Source organism: Ranitomeya imitator, chromosome 7, assembly GCF_032444005.1.
Source record: "Ranitomeya imitator isolate aRanImi1 chromosome 7, aRanImi1.pri, whole genome shotgun sequence".
Taxonomy (NCBI): Eukaryota; Metazoa; Chordata; class Amphibia; order Anura; family Dendrobatidae; genus Ranitomeya; species Ranitomeya imitator.
This window is the reverse complement of record NC_091288.1, coordinates 193,560,493-193,585,438: the sequence shown is the minus strand read 5'-3', so window position 1 is coordinate 193,585,438 and position 24,946 is coordinate 193,560,493. Positions and strand designations below refer to the sequence as shown.

At 49.3% G+C, this 24,946-nt stretch overlaps 2 protein-coding genes across 3 annotated transcripts in view; one reads left to right on the top strand and one right to left on the bottom strand.

The window, feature by feature from the left end:
• Positions 1-14,954: 14,954 nt before the first annotated feature.
• UQCC4 (ubiquinol-cytochrome c reductase complex assembly factor 4) lies at positions 14,955-15,308 on the bottom strand. Its single transcript, XM_069735608.1, has one exon. The coding sequence runs from the start codon at positions 15,306-15,308 to the stop codon at positions 14,955-14,957; it is 354 nt and encodes a 117-aa protein (XP_069591709.1).
• Positions 15,309-21,396: 6,088 nt separating this feature from the next.
• Positions 21,397-24,946, top strand: part of C7H7orf50 (chromosome 7 C7orf50 homolog) — a 257,785-nt gene continuing 254,235 nt past the window's right edge. The window contains exons 1-2 of one of the 2 annotated variants that reach the window (XM_069734290.1): positions 21,397-21,463; positions 23,596-23,680. In XM_069734290.1, the coding sequence (XP_069590391.1) occupies positions 23,597-23,680 (84 nt within the window). In that variant the 5' untranslated portion in view covers positions 21,397-21,463; position 23,596. Of the gene's footprint in view, positions 21,475-23,595; positions 23,681-24,946 lie in introns of both variants that reach the window. The other variant, XM_069734291.1, reaches the window with a different exon arrangement.

Here is a 24,946-nt window from a genome sequence, read left to right as displayed (position 1 = left end):
TTTTCCGCTGAAAAAAAAGCTTTATGTGCACAAAACATGCAGAATTCATTCTAAATGATGGGATGCTTATTGTATGCATTTTTTTTGCAGTTTTATAGCGTTTTTATCGGGAAAAACAGCAACATGTGCACACAGCCTAAAACAGGAAAAGTGCTGTGTACAATCAGTAGCGTGTTTTTTTTTTTTGTTTTTTTTTGTGCAGAGCTTTCCCCACTCATTCATTAGTATGTGTGAAAGAACTGACATGCTGATCTAAATCTGCAAGGAAAAAAAGTGCATGAGGCTTCAGGAATCGTTTTTACTTGGCTTGCTAGGAAATCCTTTGACAATTGCACAGAAGAAAATGCAACAAGTGAACAGCCAATGTTCTCACAACATCTTAAGCCGCTCCAATGCATGCTTGCCTAAACAATGTGATTGGTGCTCTGTAACTTTAGTTCACAACACTCAAAGATCTGAGCACTATTCTTGAATAATAACAAGGACTCCAAACTAGTTGACAGCCAATGTACGGTGCAACATTTCTGACACGTCTAAACTAGGGGTGAGCAGGTCTTGATCTGATTTTCTACAGGGGAAGTCATCTTGGACCCCACTCAAACTTGATTTGGCTGCTTAAGTCATTTATCTTGTGTTACAGTGAGGGGCAGCACCCTGACACAAGTGTTGGCAAATACGGTCAAAGCCCTATTGAAGCCTTTGATTACCCCAATAGTGTGCTAACAAAGGTGCCTCCAAATGATGATACCCTTATAGTGACTTCCTCCAAATGCCTTTGAAGCTTACTGTGCCCCTTCCACCCCTCAATGTCACTGGAAAGTATGGTGATACCTTAACTATGGTCCCCATCATGGTTTTCTGTCCAGAGGAATGGGCTCCACAAAAAAAACTCACTGTTTGGCTCTGTGCAGTGAGCGCCCTAAATCTTCAGTCTGGGACAGGGGAGCAAAATGGTGACATCACTTCTGTTCCACTGAGATGGCAGCTTTCTTCTTCAATCATTGCTTTTAACTGTATTGGCATCCAGGATGTGGATACGAGACGGGGGTCTTCTGGTTCTCTGCATGGAATAGTACGACCAATGGCAGATCCCCCTGCTTTGATGAGGTGCAGATGAGCCCGCATCAAAGCCAGGACATGTCAGCTGTACAAAACAGCTGACATGTGCCCGCAATAGCGGCAGGCGGAATCGCGATCCACCCGCTGCTATGAACTAGTTAAATGCTGCTGTCAAACACTGACAGCAGCATTTAACAAGCGCTTCTGGCCATCGGGATGGAAATGTGCACACCGCTGACCCAATCACATGACCGGGGGTCATCGATGAGTTGGCATAATAACCAGAGGTCTCCTGAAGACCTATGGTTCTTGATGCCAGATTGCTGTGAGCGCCACCCTATGGTCGGTGCTCATAGCAATGCAGTTCTACATCGGAGCAATGCTCACATCGCTCCTATGTAGCAGAGCTGATCAGGCTATGCCGGCTTCTAACCTCCCATGGACAATAGCCTCCATGGTAAAAAGAAAAGCTTTAAGAAATGGTAAATTTATTCGGACTCCCATGACAGCACACGAGAGAGAGGGGATCCGCCCTTAAGGAACAGGAAACCTACAGATACAAAAGGGCGGCACCTCTCCCCATGCATCAGTTGGTTTCCTGTTCCTGAAGGGACTGGATGCCTATAGAAACTACAGGAGTCCAGGCCGGCCGGACCGATTCTGGTGGCGAGAGGGTCTCCCACTTCGGCCGGTGCGGGTACCTGAAGTAGTCACGGTGGCCCTGGCAGGGCGGCACGGCGGTGACTAGGCAGCGAGGAGCGGTCGCCAGGGGGTGTCCGGTCTCCGGGGCCAGCGTCTGGTAAGTCGCCCTTCCCGTGGGCTGTGGGTCTCTCTGGAGCAGGGGGGAGCGCGGCGGCATCTGGGGGAGCGCGGCGGCATCTGGGGGGCGCCGATCGGATCGTAGCTGGCCGGCCTCGGCGTTCCACGAGAGCTGCAGCGCTGACAGGAAGCGCTGTAAGCTGTGGTGACGTCGGGGGCGGAGCCGGCGACGTCTTCCGGATCGGTGAGCTCCTGCGCATGCGCGGGGGCTCCAAGATGGCGGCGCCCACCGGGGATCATGCCGCAATCCCTCCGGAGCGACGATTGATTCCCCACAGCTGCGGGGGGGCGGGAAAATTAAACAAGCAAGCTGGGCAAGGTGCGCTGACCGAAGGAGGGGCCTTATAAGGCGGCTCCAGCAGCATGTTCCCGGGTTCTGGCTCCAATTTACTGAAAATGGATTCAGATCAGGATCAGCAGGTTGTGCTGCTGGAACAAGCATCCCAGAAACCCAAGGAGAAGGAACATGAAAAAAGGAGCGATGGTTCGGGCCGCAGAAGCTCCTCCAGACAGGGGTCTGGAGGGTCCGTCAAAAAGGATCCCCCTCGTGCTTCGGTATTTCTGGGTGTGAGCAGCCACTGGTAAGTGATCTTCGAGAAAGTTCACTTAGTGACTAGTCTCCCCTCATGTGTTTTATGCAGGGAAGGAAAAACGTCAGTAAGGCGAAGCATAGGGAATGTGCCATCTGCGGGGTTCCCTTGCCTGACTCACACCCTAAAAAACTATGTGACCCCTGTATCCAGCAGACGGTGAGGTTCTGGAAGGAGGGGAGGGGGTATAGCATGTAGATTTTACACTCTAGTCTACCTTACTTATCCCCGTAGGTAGCCGAAGAATCCTCCTCTATTACGGCCAGTCTCAAGGAGATGATTAGAATGGAGGTTAAAGAGTCCTTTAAAAACCTTTCACAGTCAGGAGGTTCTAGGCAGAGAACTGAGTGGGCATCTGATTCGTCTGTGGAAAAGGACAAGTCCGAAGAATCAGACAATTCAGCAGCATCATCCTCCTCTTCGGAAGAAGACGCTGCTCGGTTTTGCCTACCCCTAGAAAGGATAGACAAATTGGTAAAGGCGGTCAGAGGCACAATGGGTATATCGGAACCCAAGCCTCAACTATCCAAAGAACAAATGATGTTCAGTGGATTGGAGCAAAAGAAGCGCAGAGTGTTTCCTTTAAATGAGAAAATACAAGATCTTATTAATAGGGAATGGAGGAAACCTGAGAGAAAAGGCTCCTTACCACCTGCGCAAAAACGCCGATACCCTTTTGATGACCCAGCAGTAGGTAACTGGGAGAAAGCACCCAAGCTGGATGCAGCAATTGCCAAGGTAGCTAAACGATCTTCTCTCCCATTTGAAGATATGGGAACACTTAAAGACCCCCTGGATAGGAAAGTGGATACCTTCCTGAAGGGAACCTGGGAGATGGCAGCTGGCTCCTTAAGACCTGCGGTAGCTTCAACCTGCACGGCAAGGTCAATGATGGTCTGGCTGGACCAGTTGGAGACCCAATTAAAACAAGGGGCCTCTAGAGAGTCCATTCTCTCAGCATTACCTGTAATCCAGGAGGGGGCGGCTTTTTTATCAGACGCCTCAATTGACTCCGTAAAGTTGGCAGCTAGAGCAGCAGGACTTTCTAATGCTGCAAGGAGAGCCCTATGGCTGAAATGCTGGCCGGGGGATATGCAGGCAAAAGCGAAGCTCTGCGCTATCCCTTGTAAAGGCGAATATTTATTTGGGCCTACCCTGGATGAACTCCTGGAGAAAGCAGGAGATGATAAGAAAAAGTTTCCCAACCTGTTCAATCCATACCGTCGTCCCTTCAACAAAAGAAGGTTCAACCGGGGAGGAAAGCGAGCCTTTTCACCAGGGAGAGATCGTCCCAGATGGGAGGATAGGCGAAAGCGAGGTACAGGTCTCATGTTTCGCCGTAACCAGACGGAAAATAAAAAACAAGACCAATGACTGGCAATTCCAGTGGGAGGGAGACTATTGCATTTCTCGGCAGAGTGGTCGAAAATCACAAACAGCGTTTGGATAAAAGACACTGTTTCCCATGGTCTCAAGCTGGAATTTGTTCATATTCCACAGGACAAATTTAGGTTAACACCCTGGCGCTCATCTCCCACTGAACAATTCGCCCTAGAAGAGGAAGTGAGGACTCTTTGTTCCAAAAATGTTTTGGTAGAAGTGCCGTATTCTCAGGCAGGGGAAGGGTTTTACTCTCCCCTGTTCCTAATCCAGAAGCCTGATAAATCTTACAGGACCATTATAAATCTTAAGGGTCTCAATAAGTTTTTGGTGAAACATACTTTCAAAATGGAGTCCATCAATTCGGCAATAAAAATGCTTTTCAACAACTGTTTCATGGTAGTAGTGGATTTGAAAGATGCCTACTATCATGTACCCATTCATGCTGATTTCCAACGATACCTGAGGGTAGCGATACTAATGGGGGGTAGGATTCGACATTTTCAATTCAGAGCGCTCCCCTTTGGGATCACCTCGGCACCTAGGGTGTTTACTAAAATAATTGCGGAAGTTATGGCGCATTTAAGAGAGTCAAATATCCTTATAGTCCCCTACTTAGACGATTTCCTCATTGTAGGTAACTCGGTAGATCATTGTCTGTCACAATGGGAGATTGCTAAAACCAAACTAGAACGGTTGGGTTGGATCATAAACTTTGAAAAATCTAAATTACAGCCCCTAAATGTTCAAAAATTCCTGGGGTTAATGTTGAATTCAGTGACACAGCAGTGTCTCCTCCCTATAGAGAAAATGGACCAAATTCAGAGTTTTGTATTAAGAGCAATCAATACACCTTCCATGACACTTAGGCAAGCAATGTCTCTACTTGGGTCACTCACATCTTGCATCCCAGCAGTTAAGTGGGCTCAGTTCCACACCAGGTCCCTACAAAATGAAGTCCTGTTCCATGACAGAGCCTTAGGAGGCGCATTGAATGGAAAATTGACATTGAGGCCGATAACATTGAATTCCCTTAGATGGTGGCTAGATAAACAAAATTTATCAGCAGGGGTTCCCTGGATGATAGATGTCACCCACGTGATAACCACGGATGCCAGCTCTTCAGGGTGGGGAGCCTATATGGGGGACATGGTGGTCCAGGGACAGTGGGAACCCTTCACAACATTTTCATCAAATCAAAGAGAGTTGTTGGCGGTTGAACTGGCTGTTAAAAAATTCCTCGTATATCTGCAGGGCCAGCACGTCAGAATTCTGTCGGACAACAGAGTGGCGGTCGCTTACATAAACCGGCATGGGGGAACTCGTTCCGAAACTTTAATGCAGATCACGGATCGGTTGTTCCAGGTGGCAGAGCTCAATTTTCTATCTTTGACAGCTCTTCACATCAAAGGAAAAGAAAATGTGGCAGCAGATTTCCTCAGCCGAAATGTGTTAAAACAGGGAGAGTGGTCTCTCAACGAGGACATTTTCAATCTTGTCGTCCGCAGATGGGGTCAACCAGTGGTGGATCTATTCGCCACCAGAAACAACAGAAAAGTAAAACTTTTTTGCTCCCTAAATCCCAGGGAGAATCCCCTGGCGGTAGACGCGTTTCTCATAAAATGGGATTTTCCACTAGCCTATGCTTTCCCACCACTGAACCTGATACCTCTAGTGGTGAGGAAAATCAGGGAGGATCGAGCGAAAGTCATCCTTATCGCCCCCTTTTGGCCCAGAAGAACCTGGTTTGCCTGGCTCAAGACAATGTCTGTAGCGGTCCCCTGGGTACTGCCAGAGATCCCGAACTTGCTTTCGCAGGGACCGATCTCCCATCCACAAGTGACGGGGCTCCATTTGACGGCATGGTGTTTGAACGGTCACTATTAGTGGGGAAAGGCTTCTCTCCAAACTTGGTGGAGACGCTCCTAAAGAGTAGAAAGCAAATAACTACGAAAATCTACTCTAGGACTTGGAGAAAGTTCTTGTCTTGTTCAAAGTTTAATATCCAAGACGGGGTGCCAGTACAACAAATCCTAGAGTTCCTACAGAAGGGGTTCGAGTTGAAACTCTCTCCTAGTACCCTTAGGGTACAGGTCTCAGCTTTAGGTGCCCTGTTTTCCTGTAATATAGCGAATAACTACTGGATAGCGAGGTTTATGAAGGCAGTTAGTAGATCTACACCACTGCATAAAGACAGAACAGTTCCATGGGATTTAAATTTAGTTCTGTCCTCTCTAACTAAACCCCCCTTTGAACCTCTGCAGGAGGCCTCGATCAAAATGTTGACACTTAAGACAGCCTTCCTGATCGCCATAACCTCAGCTCGCAGGATAGGGGATATACAGGCACTTTCCAGAGCTCCTCCATACACTGAAATCTTGTCAGACAGAGTAGTCCTTAGACCAGACCCAGCATATCTGCCAAAGGTGGCGACACGGTTCCATAGATCACAGGAGATAGTTTTGCCGTCCTTTATTCCTAATCCCTCTAATCCTAAAGAGCAGGAGCTTCATACGTTAGACGTCAGGAGATCTCTTCTTCAGTATATTTCAGCTACTGATAATTGGAAGAAGGATGGGGCACTGCTTCTTTCCTTCCAAGGTCCAAAGAAAGGATTTAGAGTATCGAAATATTTACTGGCTAAATGGATTAGGGAAACTATCTCTCTAGCTTATACAGCAGGTGGGGGGCCAGCTCCGCAGAACCTAAAGGCACATTCCACCCGGGCCATGGCGTCATCCTGGGCAGAAAGGTCTGGAGTGTCAGTGGAGCAGATATGTAAGGCGGCCACATGGTCATCCCCTTCCACTTTCTTTAAACACTATCGGTTGGATTTGGGGTCCTCCTCTGATCTTTCCTTTGGGTTAAGGGTGCTACAATCTATAGTCCCTCCCTAAGGTAGCTTACATCTCTGTAAATCTCTCGTGTGCTGTCATGGGAGTCCGAATAAAGCATTAAGCTACTTACTGGTAGCGGCATTTTTCGGAGGCCCATGACAGCACCCTTAGTTCCCTCCCTATTCACGTGGGGGTAGCACTTCCTGATATGTATATAGCGTAATATGTAAATCTCACGTATGGTGTCTTATTACAATAATGGGTTATTTTGTTTCAAATGTATATAATGTATATATTGTATATTTGTGTACCACTAACCGCGGCAGTCCTCTCAGGCTCTGAAATACAACTGATGCATGGGGAGAGGTGCCGCCCTTTTGTATCTGTAGGTTTCCTGTTCCTTAAGGGCGGATCCCCTCTCTCTCGTGTGCTGTCATGGGCCTCCGAAAAATGCCGCTACCAGTAAGTAGCTTAATGCTTTCAAATCGCCCCCCCCCCCCCCATTCAAAATAAAACCTCCACCTTTGGTATCACCGCATTCAGAATTGCCTAATCGATTAAAAAATAAATAACCTGATCACTAAATGACATGGCGATAAAAAAAAAAACAATCACCACTTTATTTTTTTTAATCATATCGGCACCAAAAATGGTATCATTAAAACAGCAGTTCGGCACGCAAAATAATAAGCCCTCACCCAACCCGAGATCACAAAAAATGGAGACGCTATGGGTCTCGGAATTTAGCTTTTTTTTTTTTTTTTTTTCACCACTTAGATAAACCCCAAACATGTCTAGGTTATTTTTTTTTATGTATTCCTAATGACCTGGAGAATCAGGATGGCAGGTCAGTTTTAGCATTTAGTGTACCTAGCAAAAAAGCCAAACAAAAAACAAGCGTGGGATTGCACTTTTTTTTTTTTTGCAATGTCGCTGCACTTAGAATTCTCCCCTCCCCTCCTCCCCCCTCCTGTTTTCTAATACACAACATGGTAAAACCAGTAGTGTCATTCAAAAATACAACTCATCCCACAAAAAACAAGTCCTCACATGGCCATATTGGCAGAAAAATAAAAGTTATGGCTCTGGGAAGGAGGGGAGCTAAAAACAATTTTTTTTTTTTTTTAAGAAATTTACAAAACCTTTCTCTAGGGACTAATTCAGATTTACATGGACTTTGAGGGGCCTATATTGGAACTCCTTAAACATATACCATTTTTAAAAGCTGCACCTCAACCATTCAGGTACTACACTGGAATTCATGCAAAGTGGAATATATATATATATTTTTAATTTTTCCTCTAAAATGTTGCTTTAGCTCCAATTTTTTTTTTCACACTTACAAGGGATAGTACAACAAAATAGTCACACTTTGTTACCCAGTTTCTTCTGAGCGTGCTGATACCTCACGTGGTCAGAAACTTCACAGGCCTCAGAACAGGAGGAGCAATATTTGAAGTATAGAACACAGGTCACATTTGCAGGGCCCCTAACAGGGCCGGACTGGCAAATGCCAGAAGGGCCTGTCGGGTTGTGGGCCTCCTTGTCTGTACGTTGTTAACAGATCTGCTGTTCGCTGCTATGTAGCAGAAATGGAGGTGTGCTGTGAGCGCCGACCACAGGGTGGCGCTCACAGCCACCGGCGATCAGTAACCATAGAGGTCTCAAGGACCTCTATGGTTACAATGGAGACACATCGCCGACCCCCGATCCTGTGACGGGGTCGGCGATGACATCATTTCCGGCCGCCCGGCCGGAAGCGGTAGTTAAATGCCGCTGTGTTTGACAGCGGCATTTAACTAGTTAATAGGTGCAGGCAGATCGCGATTCTGCCCGCGCCTATTACGGGCACATGTCAGCTGTTCAAAACAGCTGACATGTCCCGGCTTTGATGTGGGCTCACCGCGGAGCCCTGCATCAAAACGGGGGATCTGACCTTGGACGTACTATCCCGTCCAAGGTCAGATAGGGGTTAAGGGCGTCATGTGGAGATTTTCTGAAAAAGAGCGGAGAAGATGGAAGTCTGCAGAGACGGCTGTGGATGAGAAAACCCATCATGGGGATCTGGACAAGATGAAGAAAAGATCATCGGCTCCAGAGGCGACGTCATCTTATCAGGTACCTGGATATAAATGTTATGTGTGATACTACCTAACATGTTATTATTTATGTTCGGAGCATTAACCCCTTAGTGACCGAGCCAAATTTTTGAAATCTGACCAGTGTCACTTTATGTGGTAATAACTCTGCAACGCTTCAACAAATCCCAGTGATTTTGAGATTGTTTTTTCGTGACACATTATACTTTATGATAATGGTAAATTTAGTTCAACATTTTTTGTGTTTATTTATAAAAAATATAAAAAATTTGAGGAAAATGTTAAAAAATTAGCAATTTTCTAAATTTGAATGATTATCCCTTTAATCCAGATAGTCATACAACAGCAAACCATTAATAAATAACATTTCCCACGTCTGCTTTACATCAGCACCATTTGTAAAATGTTATTTTATTTTGTTAGCATTGTAGGAGGTTTAAAAATGTAGCAGCAATTTTTCATTTTTTCAAAGAAATTTACCACATTTATTTTTTTAGTGACTTATCCATGTTTGAAGTAACTTTAGGGGTCCCATATATTGGGAAACCCCCAAACGTGATACCATTTTAAAAACAGCACCCCCTGACATATTGAAAACTGCTGTCAGGTAGTTTATTAACCCTCCAGGTGCTTTACAGGAATTAATGCAAAGTGGCATGACAGAAATGAAAATGTGTATTTTTGCCACCTAAATGTTGCTAACTTCTGAACAGATTACTACAGCCGTCAGACTCTAAGGCCGCTATTTGGTCATGAATTGCCATCGCAAACATCAGGACAACAAAATCATGATATAAGGGCACCAATTGGGATAAAGAAGAAGCCCCCACACTCTGTTGACCATTTATAATGATGTAGTCACTATTGACAGCAGCATCTAAGGGGTTAAACAGATTTGGACGGTGCAAATACTGATCGTGGCTGATACAGCAAGTTGTCAGCTATAGTGTACAACCGACAGATGCTGGATTGTCACCTGTATGGGGAGGCTATTCTCTTATATCTCAGGTCAGTTAAAAGACGTATTGGTGGTCATTAAGGGGTTAAAGGGGATGTCCAGGTTTGTGATGAGGCTGCAGTCATTCTTTGTGACTACAGCCTTCTCACAGTGCGCACTGCACGCTGTCAGGATTCTCTCGTGCTGGCGATTTACATACATGCGGTCATGTGCTGATTAGACGTGTGGCCTCAATGGAAACGAACTGAGCGAGGCCGGGCACATCTAGTCTGAATGTGGTCAGAAGTATACAAATCACATGCTTGTGCTGACATGACCGTCCACCAGCCAGGCAGAATCCTAAAAGTGTGCAGTGCATTCATTGTGAGATTTCAGTAGCTGTGATGTCAGGATTCAGCTCTGCAGGTTCCAGTAGTCGTCACATGGACACGTCACTCATATGTGACTTTCATACTTATGGTCCTGTGACAACGAGCTTTCCTTCTGCTTCTCTCAGTTTTTCACTGAACATTGAGAGCATTAGGGAGAGGAGCTCGTCGGTACATGACTTAGGCTACTTTCACACTAGCGTCGTGCAGACGCAACGACGCTAGCGTTGTTCGCGCTGCACAACGGGTGCAGCAGATGCAGATTTTCTACGCATCCGCTGCCCCATTGTGAGGTGCGGGCGGAGTTCCGGCTGCGCATGCGCGGTCGGAAAAAGCGGTCCGTCGGCAGCAAAAAACGTTACATGTAACGTTTTCTTGCTCCCGGCGGACCGCCACAACAGCGCAACCGTCGCACAACGCTTGCGACGTGTGTCAATGAGTTGCTAATGTTAAGCTATGGGGCAAAAACGCATCCTGCAAACAACTTTGCAGGATGCGTTTTTTCCCCCTAAACGACGTATTGAAAACAACGCTAGTGTGAAAGTAGCCTAAGTGTGCAAATTGCATATGTCCTTGGGAAGGGGGGCGCCAAAATGAATTCTTGCCCCGGGTGCCAGAAACCCTAGATACGCCTTTGCGTCGGAGCCAGGACCGGAAGGAAAGAAATTTGACTATTTGAAATAGATCATCATATTTGCAGAGCTCTTGGGGTTCAAGAACAGAAAACCCCTATAAGTGTATTTTTTTTTTGTTGAATTCTACCCTCTAATGTATTTACCTAGGGAGGTAGGGAGTAGTTTGATATCACCTTTGTGATGCATTACAAGTTTGAAAAATTAGTTTGAAAAATTACAATTGACATTTTTTTCACCTTTTATTTTTTTTGTATGTTCTGAGAGAAAAAAAAAAAATCTTATTCCTGAAGTTTTTCCAGTGTTCAGATATCTATACATCCAATATCTCACCTATGTGAGTACTGGCCACACAGATGGTGCACAATTCTGGTCTTCAGGGTAAAGTTGATGGATTTCCAGGAACCATTGAAAGCTTCAATGAAAGAATCATTACTCGCATGCTCCTAAAAACACATTTGCGGAATATAAAACTTGGTCATGCTAATAAAACACTTGCAAATATTGTAGCAAGAAAAAAAAAAAAAGCGTGAAAGGTAAAATGTTCAAAATAAGGAGGAAAATGCAGCCAACTATGTGGCAACATGGAGTTTGTTCCAAAGATGAAAGATCATCAGCAAGGCTGGAACGACAGGTTTATTTTTCAAAGAGACTAGTTCTACAACATCCATTTAGCTCCATCAATCCCTATTTAAGAGACTTGGTACCCCATAACAGGCTCCTGCCCGCCAAGGTGGGAACCGCTATGTGCGCAAAACAATTACAGAATTCTAAAAGTATCGTCTGGTACAGGAGGATCGGCACTATACTGTATAAGGAGCAGCCTCGTTAGTAGATTCTCCAATAAAGTGATGATGCCAGTATAAATAATATATGAGTGATATAAATCAAAACAAGATGAGAACCAAGACATAATCGTAAAAACAGTCGCACTAAGATGAAGGGTCAAAAATGTTTGCGAGTGATCAAGTCCTGGAAATTGTCAGATGACCTGACTTCAAGAATTAATTGTGAAATTGGGGTTACGTGTCTTACTGATGAAAATATTCTTTTCATTACTTGTTCCATAAAAATTACTCTATTGAGGCCCACTAAACAAAAAAACGTATTTGAAAAAAAAAAAAAAGACCCCGTCAGGATTTGGTGTAATTCATGGCAATTTAGTAATTGTAGGATGTGGTCTCAAAACGAAGGCCTGATGATGATGGGCACACGCGACGATAATACCAGGAATCACTCCAAACCTGGCATCTTTTTCAGGGATACTTTTAGGTGAAAGTGTCAAGTAAAATGGCGCTCTGCATGTCTCTGGAGCGCCAAATGTTTAGATTCTGAGCCAAAGAATCGCATAGAAAACACTCGACAATTTTCTTTTGGAACTGGAGGAACGCGAGGCCTCCTTGTAGAGGACAAAGCTGTGGATGAAGGAGACTGCGCTACCTTTTTATACCAGGCTCATGGCCTTCCGCTTCACCAGGTACGGCTGAAGCACCCGGACAACCCCCTCCATAAATTATAACCCAGGACGCAGACCGGTTTTTGCCTGTCGCTGGTGATGCCCGTCTGTCACAGTGGGGTCCGCGTGCAGCGTGGTCCGCATACAGACATCTTACACTGTTAGAAGTCGGTCACTTGCATTTAAGAATGACGCCCCCTTCTCCAAATGCCTGGACACCACCTGTGATAGATATGGAAAACCCACTCTGTTATTTCTGTCTCACAGGCCCCTGTATTTGCAGTATGGAGGGTTTTTTTTAGGGTAAGGGTCAAACTTTAAAAAAAATATATATATATTTCAGGGACATTTGTGAGTATATCAGCAGGGATGGGTTTCTGGGAAATATATTGTCGGGCATATAAATGTGTGTGCTGGGAAATCAATTGTGGGACTTCTGGGGGCAACAAAGATTTAGAAAAATTCAAAGGGGGGTAAAATTGGTGGCATCTACTTTTATTCCAGGGTTTGCTAGAAATGGGGAAATATGAGGGGAAAAAATGCACTGTTGGGGACACCACAAAGGAGAGGGGACTGCAGAACCTGGTCCTGTGGAAACCATCATTTGCTTAAAAAAAATAAATAAAATTGAAGCTTTATTAATTTTACAGCACTGGAGTGCTGCTTTAAACATTAAAGTCTCTGACCCTACCCTACTTATACTCACCCCCTGGCGTTTTCATTTTTTTTTGTGAAATTATGTCCAATTTGCATATAACAAAACGCACATTTGCAATAATTTTCTGGGAGAAATAGTTCATTTTCTTGAACAGTTTCAAAGGTGCCGACGCAGTCCACAAAGGTTTCAGTCACAAACCTTGCACACGAGCCACGTGATGAACAGAGTGCAGGACTAGCAGGCGTGCGCCCCTCAATGAATTTGGTATCTTTAAGGATATGTTCACACGTTGCGTTTATTTTAATGCAAATTTCAGCTGCGTTTCACAGTACAAGCGAAGTCTATGAGATGTCAGAAGTCTCAGACGCACACCTTAGTTGTGCGTTTTTGCAGAATGGAGCATGTCACTTTCAGCGTTTTTTTCACCAATTATCACCCACTAAATTGAATGGAAAACAAAAACGCACCAATACCGCCAAGTGTGAACTCGCCCTAATAGAAACACGTCACCACTTCTGCAGTAGTCATCCACTTGATTTTGGCTTACAAACACTGAACGTGGTCATAAACTGGTGTCTAAATATGGAGACCCCCCCCCCCCCCCATCACTGATCGACACCTCCTGGCTCTTTATCCACAAGCTTTGGGTATACAAATAATGCAATCATTCCCTTACAAACATCTGAGAACTTGTATATAGTTAATACATGACATAGTTGATCACTGCTTGTGTTCTCTGCGGTCACAGCTAGTGATGAATGAACGTGCTGGGATAAGGTGTTATCTGAGCATGCTCAGGTGCTAACAGTGTCTTTGGAGTGCTATAAAAAGATGTTCGAGGCAATCCTTGTATGTGTCGCAGGTGTTGAATGGCCGCGAGGACTCATATTTTTCAAGAACGCTGAAGACACACGGTTAGCCCCTGAGCATGCTCAGATAACACCTCATCCCAGCACGTTCACTCATTATTGGTCAGAACCAATTGTCGCCAACAAGTTTGTGCTGTAAAAAAGTTAATTTCCTCCTATTAAAAAATAGGACGGAGAATACAGAAGATCCACAGGAAGCAAGTTCCTCCGGTATACAGAGCGCTCCTGCCCACGGTGGTGATGCATTCCCATGCCCCCATAAGAGGGCCAGCCACAGGGCCCACCGACCCCCCCCCCCCCATAAGAGGGCCAGCCACAGGGCCCACCGACCCCCCCCCCCATAAGAGGGCCAGCCACAGGGCCCACCGAACCCCCCCCCCCCATAAGAGGGCCAGCCACAGGGCCCACCAAACCCCCCCCCCATAAGGGCCAGCCACAGGGCCCACCAAACCCCCCCCCCCCATAAGAGGGCCAGCCACAGGGCCCACCAAACCCCCCCCCCATAAGAGGGCCAGCCACAGGGCCCACCGACCCCCCCCCCCCCCCATAAGAGGGCCAGCCACAGGGCCCACCGAACCCCCCCCCCCATAAGAGGGCCAGCCACAGGGCCCACCAAACCCCCCCCCCCATAAGGGCCAGCCACAGGGCCCACCAAACCCCCCCCCCCATAAGAGGGCCAGCCACAGGGCCCACCAAACCCCCCCCCCATAAGAGGGCCAGCCACAGGGCCCACCAAACCCCCCCCCCCATAAGAGGGCCAGCCACAGGGCCCACCAACCCCCCCCCATAAGAGGGCCAGCCACAGGGCCCACCGAACCCCCCCCCCCCCCATAAGAGGGCCAGCCACAGGGCCCACCGAACCCCCCCTTCCATAAGAGGGCCAGCCACAGGGCCCACCGAACCCCCCCTTCCATAAGAGGGCCAGCCACAGGGCCCACCAAACCCCCCCATAAGAGGGCCAGCCACAGGGCCCACCGCCCCCCCCCCATAAGAGGGCCAGCCACAGGGCCCACCGCCCCCCCCCATAAGAGGGCCAGCCACAGGGCCCACCGAACCCCCACATAAGAGGGCCAGCCACAGGGCCCACCGCCCCCCCCATAAGAGGGCCAGCAGATCATTTTGAGGCATTCATACTGGAATAATCCTTGTAGACCAGTCTGAGGGCAGCCATTAATATCCATGGTCAGCCGGACATTATAACATCGCCATGTCTCAAGTTTTAGCAACGTTTACTCATTTTTATCCTTTTTTTCGTTTCTGTCAATCTCTCCCAGCAGTTCAGATATGGGTCTATAGATGATTTCATCGATCTCCGTTTCTTCCCTAAAGTACGCCCACACCAGCACGGCGGTGAGGAAGAGGCTCAGCGGCAGCACCTTCCACCACGGCCGCTGGTGGTCACTGCCAAACGACTGGGCCACAGTCCATCGCCGGTGGCTGCCTTTACTTGTAGAGAACTTTATGGGCCGGTCGTCTTCTTTCTCCTCTGTGCAGTCCGGACGGTTTTGTAGATGAAGCTCTCGAGTTCTGTAAGTAACAAGCGACGGCTGCAAAACTCTGAAATATAGAAGAAGCAGCGTCATCCGGGGGCGTCCTGCCAGGAGATATCGGTGACATGACGATTTACACTCAGGAAGTCTGCACAAATCACACCACGAACGCGCTGATACACTGTAACAAACCGCCTGCAGAACATGGACGGATGTAATAGAGAACATTACCGCTCACTGGCAGCAAGCAGAGCTATGAAGGTCTGGATCAGAAATCTACAGAGCATTGGAATCATACAGGCACATGGAGAGCTTTCAATAAAACCAGAAGAGGCCTCGTTCATCCCCCAAAAAGTAGTGTTACCCTGCTGGGAGGTGTAGTCCCTCATCAGGTGGAGAAGCCCAAGTGGTAAAATATATAATGGTAGTGGAACAAAAGTATTGGGGGAAACCAATGTAGTACACAGCGAACAAGGTCTAATATCCCTTCTACAGTTACCAGTCTTGCACCTCAGTAACCCCCCCGGAAAGAGGGCCAGGAGTGTGAAACCCAGTGCCTCCCCCCCGGAAAGAGGGCCAGGAGCGTGGACCCAGTCTCCCCCCCCCCCCGGAAAGAGGGCCAGGAGCGTGGACCCAGTGCCACCCCCCCCCCCCCCCCCCCGGAAAGAGGGCCAGGAGCGTGGACCCAGTGCCCCCTCCCCCCCCCCGGAAAGAGGGCCAGGAGCGTGGGCCCAGTGCCCCCTCCCCCCGGAAAGAGGGCCAGGAGCGTGGACCCAGTGCCACCCCCCCCCCCCCCCCCGGAAAGAGGGCCAGGAGCGTGGACCCAGTCTCCCCCCCCCGGAAAGAGGGCCAGGAGCGTGGACCCAGTCTCACCCCCCCCGGAAAGAGGGCCAGGAGCGTGGACCCAGTGCCTCCTCCCCCCCCCCGGAAAGAGGGCCAGGAGCGTGGACCCAGTCTCACCCCCCCCCCGGAAAGTGGGCCAGGAGCGTGGACCCAGTGCCACCCCCCCCCCCCCCCCCGGAAAGAGGGCCAGGAGCGTGGACCCAGTCTCCTCCCCCCCCCCCGGAAAGAGGGCCAGGAGCGTGGACCCAGTCTCACCCCCCCCCCGGAAAGAGGGCCAGGAGCGTGGACCCAGTGCCTCCTCCCCCCCCCCCGGAAAGAGGGCCAGGAGCGTGAACCCAGTGCCCCCCCCGGAAAGAGGGCCAGGAGCGTGGACCCAGTCTCACCCCCCCCCCCCGGAAGGTGGGCCAGGAGCGTGGACCCAGTGCCACCCCCCCCCCCCCCCCCCCCGGAAAGTGGGCCAGGAGCGTGGACCCAGTGCCACCCCCCCCCCGGAAAGAGGGCCAGGAGCGTGGACCCAGTGCCCCCTCCCCCCCCCGGAAAGAGGGCCAGGAGCGTGGACCCAGTGCCCCCTCCCCCCGGAAAGAGGGCCAGGAGCGTGGGCCCAGTGCCCCCTCCCCCCGGAAAGAGGGCCAGGAGCGTGGACTCAGTGCCACCCCCCCCCCCCCCCCCCGGAAAGAGGGCCAGGAGCGTGGACCCAGTGCCACCCCCAGACCCCCCCCCCCCGGAAAGAGGGCCAGGAGCGTGGGCCCAGTGCCCCCTCCCCCGGAAAGAGGGCCAGGAGCGTGGGCCCAGTGCCCCCCCCCCCCCCCCCCCCCGGAAAGAGGGCCAGGAGCGTGGGCCCAGTGCCCCCTCCCCCCCCCCCCCGGAAAGAGGGCCAGGAGCGTGGGCCCAGTGCCCCCTCCCCCCCCCCCCGGAAAGAGGGCCAGGAGCGTGGACCCAGTGCCCCCTCCCCCCCCCCCGGAAAGAGGGCCAGGAGCGTGGACCCAGTGCCCCCTCCCCCGGAAAGAGGGCCAGGAGCGTGGGCCCAGTGCCCCCTCCCCCCCCCGGAAAGAGGGCCAGGAGCGTGGACCCAGTGCCCCCCCCCCCCCCCGGAAAGAGGGCCAGGAGCGTGGACCCAGTGCCCCCTCCCCCCCCCCGGAAAGAGGGCCAGGAGCGTGGACCCAGTGCCCCCTCCCCCGGAAAGAGGGCCAGGAGCGTGGGCCCAGTGCCCCCTCCCCCCCCCGGAAAGAGGGCCAGGAGCGTGGACCCAGTGCCCCCCCCCCCCCCGGAAAGAGGGCCAGGAGCGTGGACCCAGTGCCACCCCCAGACCCCCCCCCGGAAAGAGGGCCAGGAGCGTGGGCCCAGTGCCCCCTCCCCCCCCCGGAAAGAGGGCCAGGAGCGTGGACCCAGTGCCCCCTCCCCCCCGGAAAGAGGGCCAGGAGCGTGGGCCCAGTGCCCCCTCCCCTGGAAAGAGGGCCAGGAGCGTGGGCCCAGTGCCCCCCCCCCCCCCGGAAAGAGGGCCAGGAGCGTGGGCCCAGTGCCCCCCTCCCCCCCCCGGAAAGAGGGCCAGGAGCGTGGACCCAGTGCCCCCTCCCCCCCGGAAAGAGGGCCAGGAGCGTGGGCCCAGTGCCCCCTCCCCCGGAAAGAGGGCCAGGAGCGTGGGCCCGGTGCCCCCCCCCCCCGGAAAGAGGGCCTGGAGCGTGGGCCCAGTGCCCCCTCCCCCCCGGAAAGAGGGCCAGGAGCGTGGGCCCAGTGCCCCCTCCCCCGGAAAGAGGGCCAGGAGCGTGGGCCCGGTGCCCCCCCCCCCGGAAAGAGGGCCAGGAGCGTGGGCCCGGTGCCCCCCCCCCCCGGAAAGAGGGCCTGGAGCGTGGGCCCAGTGCCCCCTCCCCCCCGGAAAGAGGGCCAGGAGCGTGGGCCCAGTGCCCCCTCCCCCGGAAAGAGGGCCAGGAGCGTGGGCCCGGTGCCCCCCCCCCGGAAAGAGGGCCAGGAGCGTGGGCCCGGTGCCCCCCCCCCCCGGAAAGAGGGCCAGGAGCGTGGGCCCAGTGCCCCCTCCCCCGGAAAGAGGGCCAGGAGCGTGGGCCCGGTGCCCCCTCCCCCGGAAAGAGGGCCTGGAGCGTGGACCCAGTGCCCCCACAAGGATGGCGCAATGACTCCTGGGGCTGCAGCCCTGCCCCCCCTCAGTTACCTGCGCACAGTCCTAGTGCACACGCTCCGGTACATGGTGCTGCTCCTCCCTGATGGACAGAGGGCGCACACCGGCAGCCGCGCTACACAAAACACATGCTCTGAAGGTCGCCGGAAGCGGAAGTGACAGGAAACGTCCACCTCAGCATCGAGGCGCCATTTTACCTTTGGGCACAGTGATTGGCGCGAGGGAAAAGGGAGAACACGTCCCCAGAAAGCCGCGTACTCGTCTGATAGAAATTTACATTGAATTCTGTCCGTTGTGAACATCACGTGACTGGCGCTGCTGCAGCCGCGGGCGCTCACGTTACGTTACCGGCAGCTCTGTGGGTGTGAGCGTTGTAAGTCGCCCTCTGGCGGTGATAACGTGAAAGACAGTTAATAACGTGTTATTTCATTACCTGCAGAATCTGCATTGTCCACTAGAGGGAGACGTTCCACATTTAACCCCTTAGTGACCGAGCCAAATTTTTGAAATCTGACCAGTGTCACTTTATGTGGTAATAACTCTGCAACGCTTCAACAAATCCCAGTGATTTTGAGATTGTTTTTTCGTGACACATTATACTTTATGATAATGGTAAATTTTGTTCAACATTTTTTGTGTTTATTTATAAAAAATATCAAAAATTTGAGAAAAATGTTAAAAAATTAGCAATTTTCTAAATTTGAATGATTATCCCTTTAATCCAGATAGTCATACAACAGCAAACCATTAATAAATAACATTTCCCACATGTCTGCTTTACATCAGGACCATTTGTAAAATATTATTTTATTTTGTTAGCAGTTTAGGAGGTTTAAAAATGTAGCAGCAATTTTTCATTTTTTCAAAGAAATTTACAAAATTTATTTTTTTAGGGACTTATCCATGTTTGAAGTGACTTTAGGGGTCCCATATATTGGGAAACCCCCAAACGTGATACCATTTTAAAAAACAGCACCCCCTGACATATCAAAAACTGCGGTCAGGTAGTTTATTAACCCTTCAGGTGCGTTACAGGAATTAATACAAAGTGGTATGATAGGAATGAAAATGTGTATTTTTACCACCTAAATGTCTCTAACTTCTAAACAGATTACTACAGCCATCAGACTCTAAGGCCGCTATTTGGTCATGAATTGCCATGGCAAACATCAGGACAACAAAATCATGATATGAGGGTACCAATTGGGACAAAGAAGAAGCCCCCACGCTCTGTTAACCATTTAGAATGATGTAGTCACTATTGACAGCAGCATCTAAGGGGTTAAACAGATTTAGGGTATGTTCACACGTTCAGGATTTCCATCCTTTTTTTTTTCCTGTTTTTTAAAAAACTGCAGCTCTTGGCAGAAAACGCAGGTCCTTTTTTTGGTCCTTTTTTGGTCCGTTTTTGATGCGTTTTTTGATGCGTTTTTTGATGCGTTTTTTTGATGCAGTTTTCTAGCCAGAGTCTGTGTGTTTTCTAGGAATTTTTTTAGGGTTAAAATGGCTGAAAATACCCTAACCCTACCCCTAACCCTACCCCTAACCCTACCCCTAACCCTACCCCTAACCCTACCCCTAACCCTACCCCTAACCCTACCCCTAACCCTAACCCTAACCCTACCCCTAACCCTACCCCTAACCCTACCCCTAACCCTACCCCTAACCCTACCCCTACCCCTATTCTAACCTTAGTGAAAAAAAAAAAAAAAAAATTCTTTATTTTTTTTATTGTCCCTACCTATGGGGGTGACAAAGGGGGGGGGGTGTCATTTACTATTTTTTTATTTTGATCACTGAGATAGATTATATCTCAGTGATCAAAATGCACTTTGGAACGAATCTGCCGTCCGGCAGATTCGGCGGGCGCACTGCGCATGCGCCCGCCATTTTGCAAGATGGCGGCGCCCAGGGAGAAGACGGCCGGACGGACACCGGGACGCCGGGTGAGTATAAGGGGGGGAGATTAGGGCACGGGGGGGGCATCAGAGCACTGGGGGGGGGCATCGGAGCACTGGGGGGGGGGCATCGGAGCACGGGGGGGCGGGATCGGAACACGGGGGGGGCAGCCACACTCCGCCCACGCACTTCCGCCCGCTCCCCGCACTTCCTGCTGCAGCGGTTCTGCACATCAAATCGCAGTAAAACCCGCAGATATATTTTTGATCTGCGGGTTTTACTGCGGTTTGGACCTCACAATGGAGGTCTATGGGTGCAGAACCGCTGCGGCTCCGGAAAAAGAATTGACATGCTCCTTCTTTTTTCCGGGAGCTATTCAGCGCGTCTTTTTTTTAACAATTTCCGGACCATGTGCACAGTGTGTCCTGTTTTCCATAGGGTACAGTGTACTGTACCCTGCATGGAAAACAGCTGCGGAACCGCAGCGGCAAAACCGCCGCGGTTCCGCGGTAAGAAACGCACTGTGTGAACATGGCCTTAGATGGTGCAAATACTGATCGTGGCTGGTACAGCAAGTTGTCAGCTATAGTGTAAAACTGACAGATGCTGGATTGTCACCTGTATGGGGAGGCTATTCTCTTATATCTCAGGTCAGTTAAAAGGCGTATTGGCGGTCATTAAGGGGTTAAATACATACATTTATAATCTGTGTGTACTAGTCCCTATTTTATTATAGGCCATGTGGTGATAATCTGTGCACTTAACAACAGTCACTTTCTCTAGGCTAGGGTCACACAACGGTATATTCGCTCATCCGAAATAATGGGATTGATTATGCTAATGAGACAGACGAAACTCTGATCCGAGGGTCAGCCTAGTGTGAGCCAATATGGGGTTAATTTGACAATTAATTGCTGTGGCGCAAATTAACTTTACTCCTCCTGGCAGCCTCAGGCTTTCAGTCATAGGGGTGTTTTTGTGTCATAAATTCACCTGGTGACCAGCTGCAAATAAAAACCTGTGTACCCCTGGGTTAAAGCTACTCAATCTAGTATTACAGTAAAATAAAACATCAGAATCACAGATAGCAGCTATCCGCCTTATTTATCAGTACAGTACAACACTGAGATGCCAGAACACTTCCTGCTGTTCCTGCAGCCATCAGAAGAAATCCCAATAAATATTTATATCATGCAGAGCCGTAACCTAGCAACCAGCGCCGCCGAACGTTCCAAGCGGCCGAACGTTCCAAAGCCGCGCACGCGCACGTTCACCCCAGAGATTTGGTTCCGTGCGCCCCTGGCGGTCACTCTGGGGAATAGGCGGAGATCTGTGCTGGTTTGCGGCGTGGAGGAGGCGGAAGTTCGTGCTCACAGTAAGGACAACGTGGGTGACAACACGGGGATATTCACGTGTGGGATTATTTGTTGTCAGTCCTTCGTGTGATAAGGGATTTTGTATGATGGAGCAGTAGATTCCTCGGTTGTGTATCTGTCCCTGGTCTTGGATTGTGTGATGTCCTATATCAGCCGACTTCAGATGATCTGAGTATCCTTGCTGCAAGGAAACATAAGATTTCTTAATAACTGTAATATTTGTGGTCCATATTTCCAGCCAGATCTGTGACCCCTGAGCTGACCATCTGCTACAATGTATCAGTGGATCAGTAGGAGTCCAGCCTTGATTCCTAATATCCAGAGACATAGTCGCCTTCCAGCGCCCCAACAGTGCCATCACGGCCCACTTTTGAGTCCAGATTCAGTGTCGGAGGTCATAGGACTGTTGCAGCGGTGCTTGCTCTGACTGTTGCAGCGGTGCTTGCTCTGACTGTTGCAGCTGTGCTCTGACTGTTGCAGCCATGCTCTGACTGTTGCAGCTGTGCTCTGACTGTTGCAGCTGTGCTCTGACTGTTGCAGCTGTGCTCTGACTGTTGCAGCGGTGCTTGCTCTGACTGTTGCAGCCATGCTTGCTCTGACTGTTGCAGCCATGCTTGCTCTGACTGTTGCAGCCATGCTTGCTCTGACTGTTGCAGCCATGCTTGCTCTGACTGTTGCAGCCATGCTTGCTCTGACTGTTGCAGCCATGCTTGCTCTGACTGTTGCAGCCGTGCTTGCTCTGACTGTTGCAGCGGTGCTTGCTCTGACTGTTGCAGCCGTGCTTGCTCTGACTGTTGCAGCGGTGCTTGCTCTGACTGTTGCAGCGGTGCTTGCTCTGACTGTTGCAGCGGTGCTCTGACTGTTGCAGCCATGCTTGCTCTGACTGTTGCAGCCGTGCTCTGACTGTTGCAGTGGTGCTCTGCCTGTTGCAGCCGTGCTTGCTCTGACTGTTGCAGCGGTGCTCTGACTGTTGCAGCCGTGCTTGCTCTGACTGTTGCAGCCGTGCTTGCTCTGAGTGTTGCAGCGGTGCTTGCTCTGACTGTTGCAGCGGTGCTTGCTCTGACTGTTGCAGCGGTGCTCTGACTGTTGCAGCCATGCTTGCTCTGACTGTTGCAGCCGTGCTCTGACTGTTGCAGTGGTGCTCTGCCTGTTGCAGCCGTGCTTGCTCTGCCTGTTGCAGCAGTGCTTGCTCTGACTGTTGCAGCGGTGCTCTAACTGTTGCAGCCGTGCTTGCTCTGACTGTTGCAGCCGTGCTTGCTCTGACTGTTGCAGCCGTGCTTGCTCTGACTGTTGCAGCCGTGCTTGCTCTGACTGTTGCAGCCGTGCTTGCTCCTACTGTTGCAGCGGTGCTTGCTCCTACTGTTGCAGCGGTGCTTGCTCCTACTGTTGCAGCGGTGCTTGCTCCTACTGTTGCAGCGGTGCTTGCTCTGACTGTTGCAGCGGTGCTTGCTCTGACTGTTGCAGCGGTGCTTGCTCTGACTGTTGCAGCGGTGCTTGCTCTGACTGTTGCAGCGCTGCTTGCTCTGACTGTTGCAGCGCTGCTTGCTCTGACTGTTGCAGCGCTGCTTGCTCTGACTGTTGCAGCCGTGCTCTGACTGTTGCAGCCGTGCTCTGCCAACAGATCAGATCAGACACCGCTTCCGCCTGTGTTAGAGCCATGCGGTTGCTGGAAGGTGAATATGCCTCCAGCTTTTATTTTAAAACCATCTAGGCCTAAAAAGAATATTTTCCTGTCGGACGGGACAACCCCTTTAAGAACACGTGCGTGCTCTGCTGAATTGAGCGTGCATGTGTATAGGGGCGGTTGTGATCATCAAGATTTTTCAGGGCTTTAATAATTTTGTCTAAAAGCAGAAAATATATCAATCAGCCGTTCACAGTTGTTTTTTCTTCCCTGCACTGACGATGTCAGATACATCCTGGTGGCCATGCAGCCAATCATTGGTTTCAAGAGGCCAGTGATTGACTGCAGCGGTCACACGCATGTACACCTTTTTTAGATGCACTTTGCATAAAAAAAAAAAAAAAAATCTTGTATAATTCTGTATGAAAGTAGAGCGTTTTAGCCTTCATATGAGAACGAACGCATCAGGAGCAGGGATGGGTCTAATTTCACACTTTTATAATGCAGAATGGCAAAAAACAAGAAATCAGAGAAAAAGAAGAAGAAGCTGCCCGAGGAGGAATCTGAAGGTCCTGTGACGAAAAAGAAGAAGGTCAGTCCTTTACTTTGTGATGGCGATTTGCAGAATGTGCAGACAACATTGCAAAATATTGTTTCATTGTGTGAAAAATATTGAAACTATTATTATTACCACAGTGGCAATATATATATTGTAAGCACAACGCACAAGCCCATTTCCTCTATATCAAGGATGGGCAACACTCCAAAGCTACTGAAAACATACTGACAGTGGAATTATTAAACTCCACCAAGTCATGAAGCGTTAAATCATAAACCAATATCTTTATTAACACATAAAAACACAAACAGTTAAAACATGCCTCACAATCACAATTGGTGAAATAAAGCAGAGATCAGCTAGAAAAGCAGGTAAAAACACATCCAGATAACATCAATGTTGTTTAATGTACGTAACATATGTTTCTCCCCAAATTGGTAAGGCCAAGAGATTCTATTTTAAACGAGTGACAATGCAGGCTGTGTATCAGGGGGGTAAGTAAAGTAAAAATACACAAATCTTAATCAGGGTAAAAGTATATTATATTAAAAACAATTTCTATATCTATACCCAATTGTGTGTTATAAGATAACCCCTGAGAGATGGTGTATAAATGTTGTAGTGAGACACTACAAAGAGTTAAATAATTTCAAGCCCATCCCATGGAAAAAATTCAAGAAAGTCAGGTATCCCCTGACGAAGGAGCAAGTGCGTCCGAAACGCGCGTCGGGGTGCCCCCAATTCTTCCTGGCTGCCCACTGTGGACTATATTGCAAATATTGATCTGAGTAAGTGTTCTCTTACCTCTATCTGTATATCCTTCCTGCATCTGCACTTTTATATAGCACCTTTTTGTCCTTTTATTTATTATCGGTATTCCACTTACAAGTATAAACATATACCTTGGCACTTTTTGCACATTGCACTTTTCATTCAACTTTAACATTATTATATATATTTTGATTTTTTCAGGAGGCAGTAAGATTGAGAGTTTTTTACAGAGATCTAATTTATAATAGCCAGGAATTTTTGGGGCATGTTGTAATATATCGTTTACATATATATAGTATTAATTATTGTTATCTTTTTTCTTATTAATTTTATATGTGGAACTCAATAAAAATTATATTTTATATGATTATATCTTTGTCCAGATTGATTTTCTTGAATTTTTTCCATGGGATGGGCTTGAAATTGTGTATCAGGGGGACCACCTAGAAGCGCCACAGCATGCTATAAATTCCTATCCCCTCTTGGTGAGGCCAGGACAAGTCATAATAGAAAAATAAATTACTCCTC

Excerpts from the sequence above, each read along its gene's own strand:
- UQCC4 (XM_069735608.1), bottom strand. The coding sequence starts at position 15,308 with ATGACGCTGCTTCTTCTATATTTCAGAGTTTTGCAGCCGTCGCTTGTT.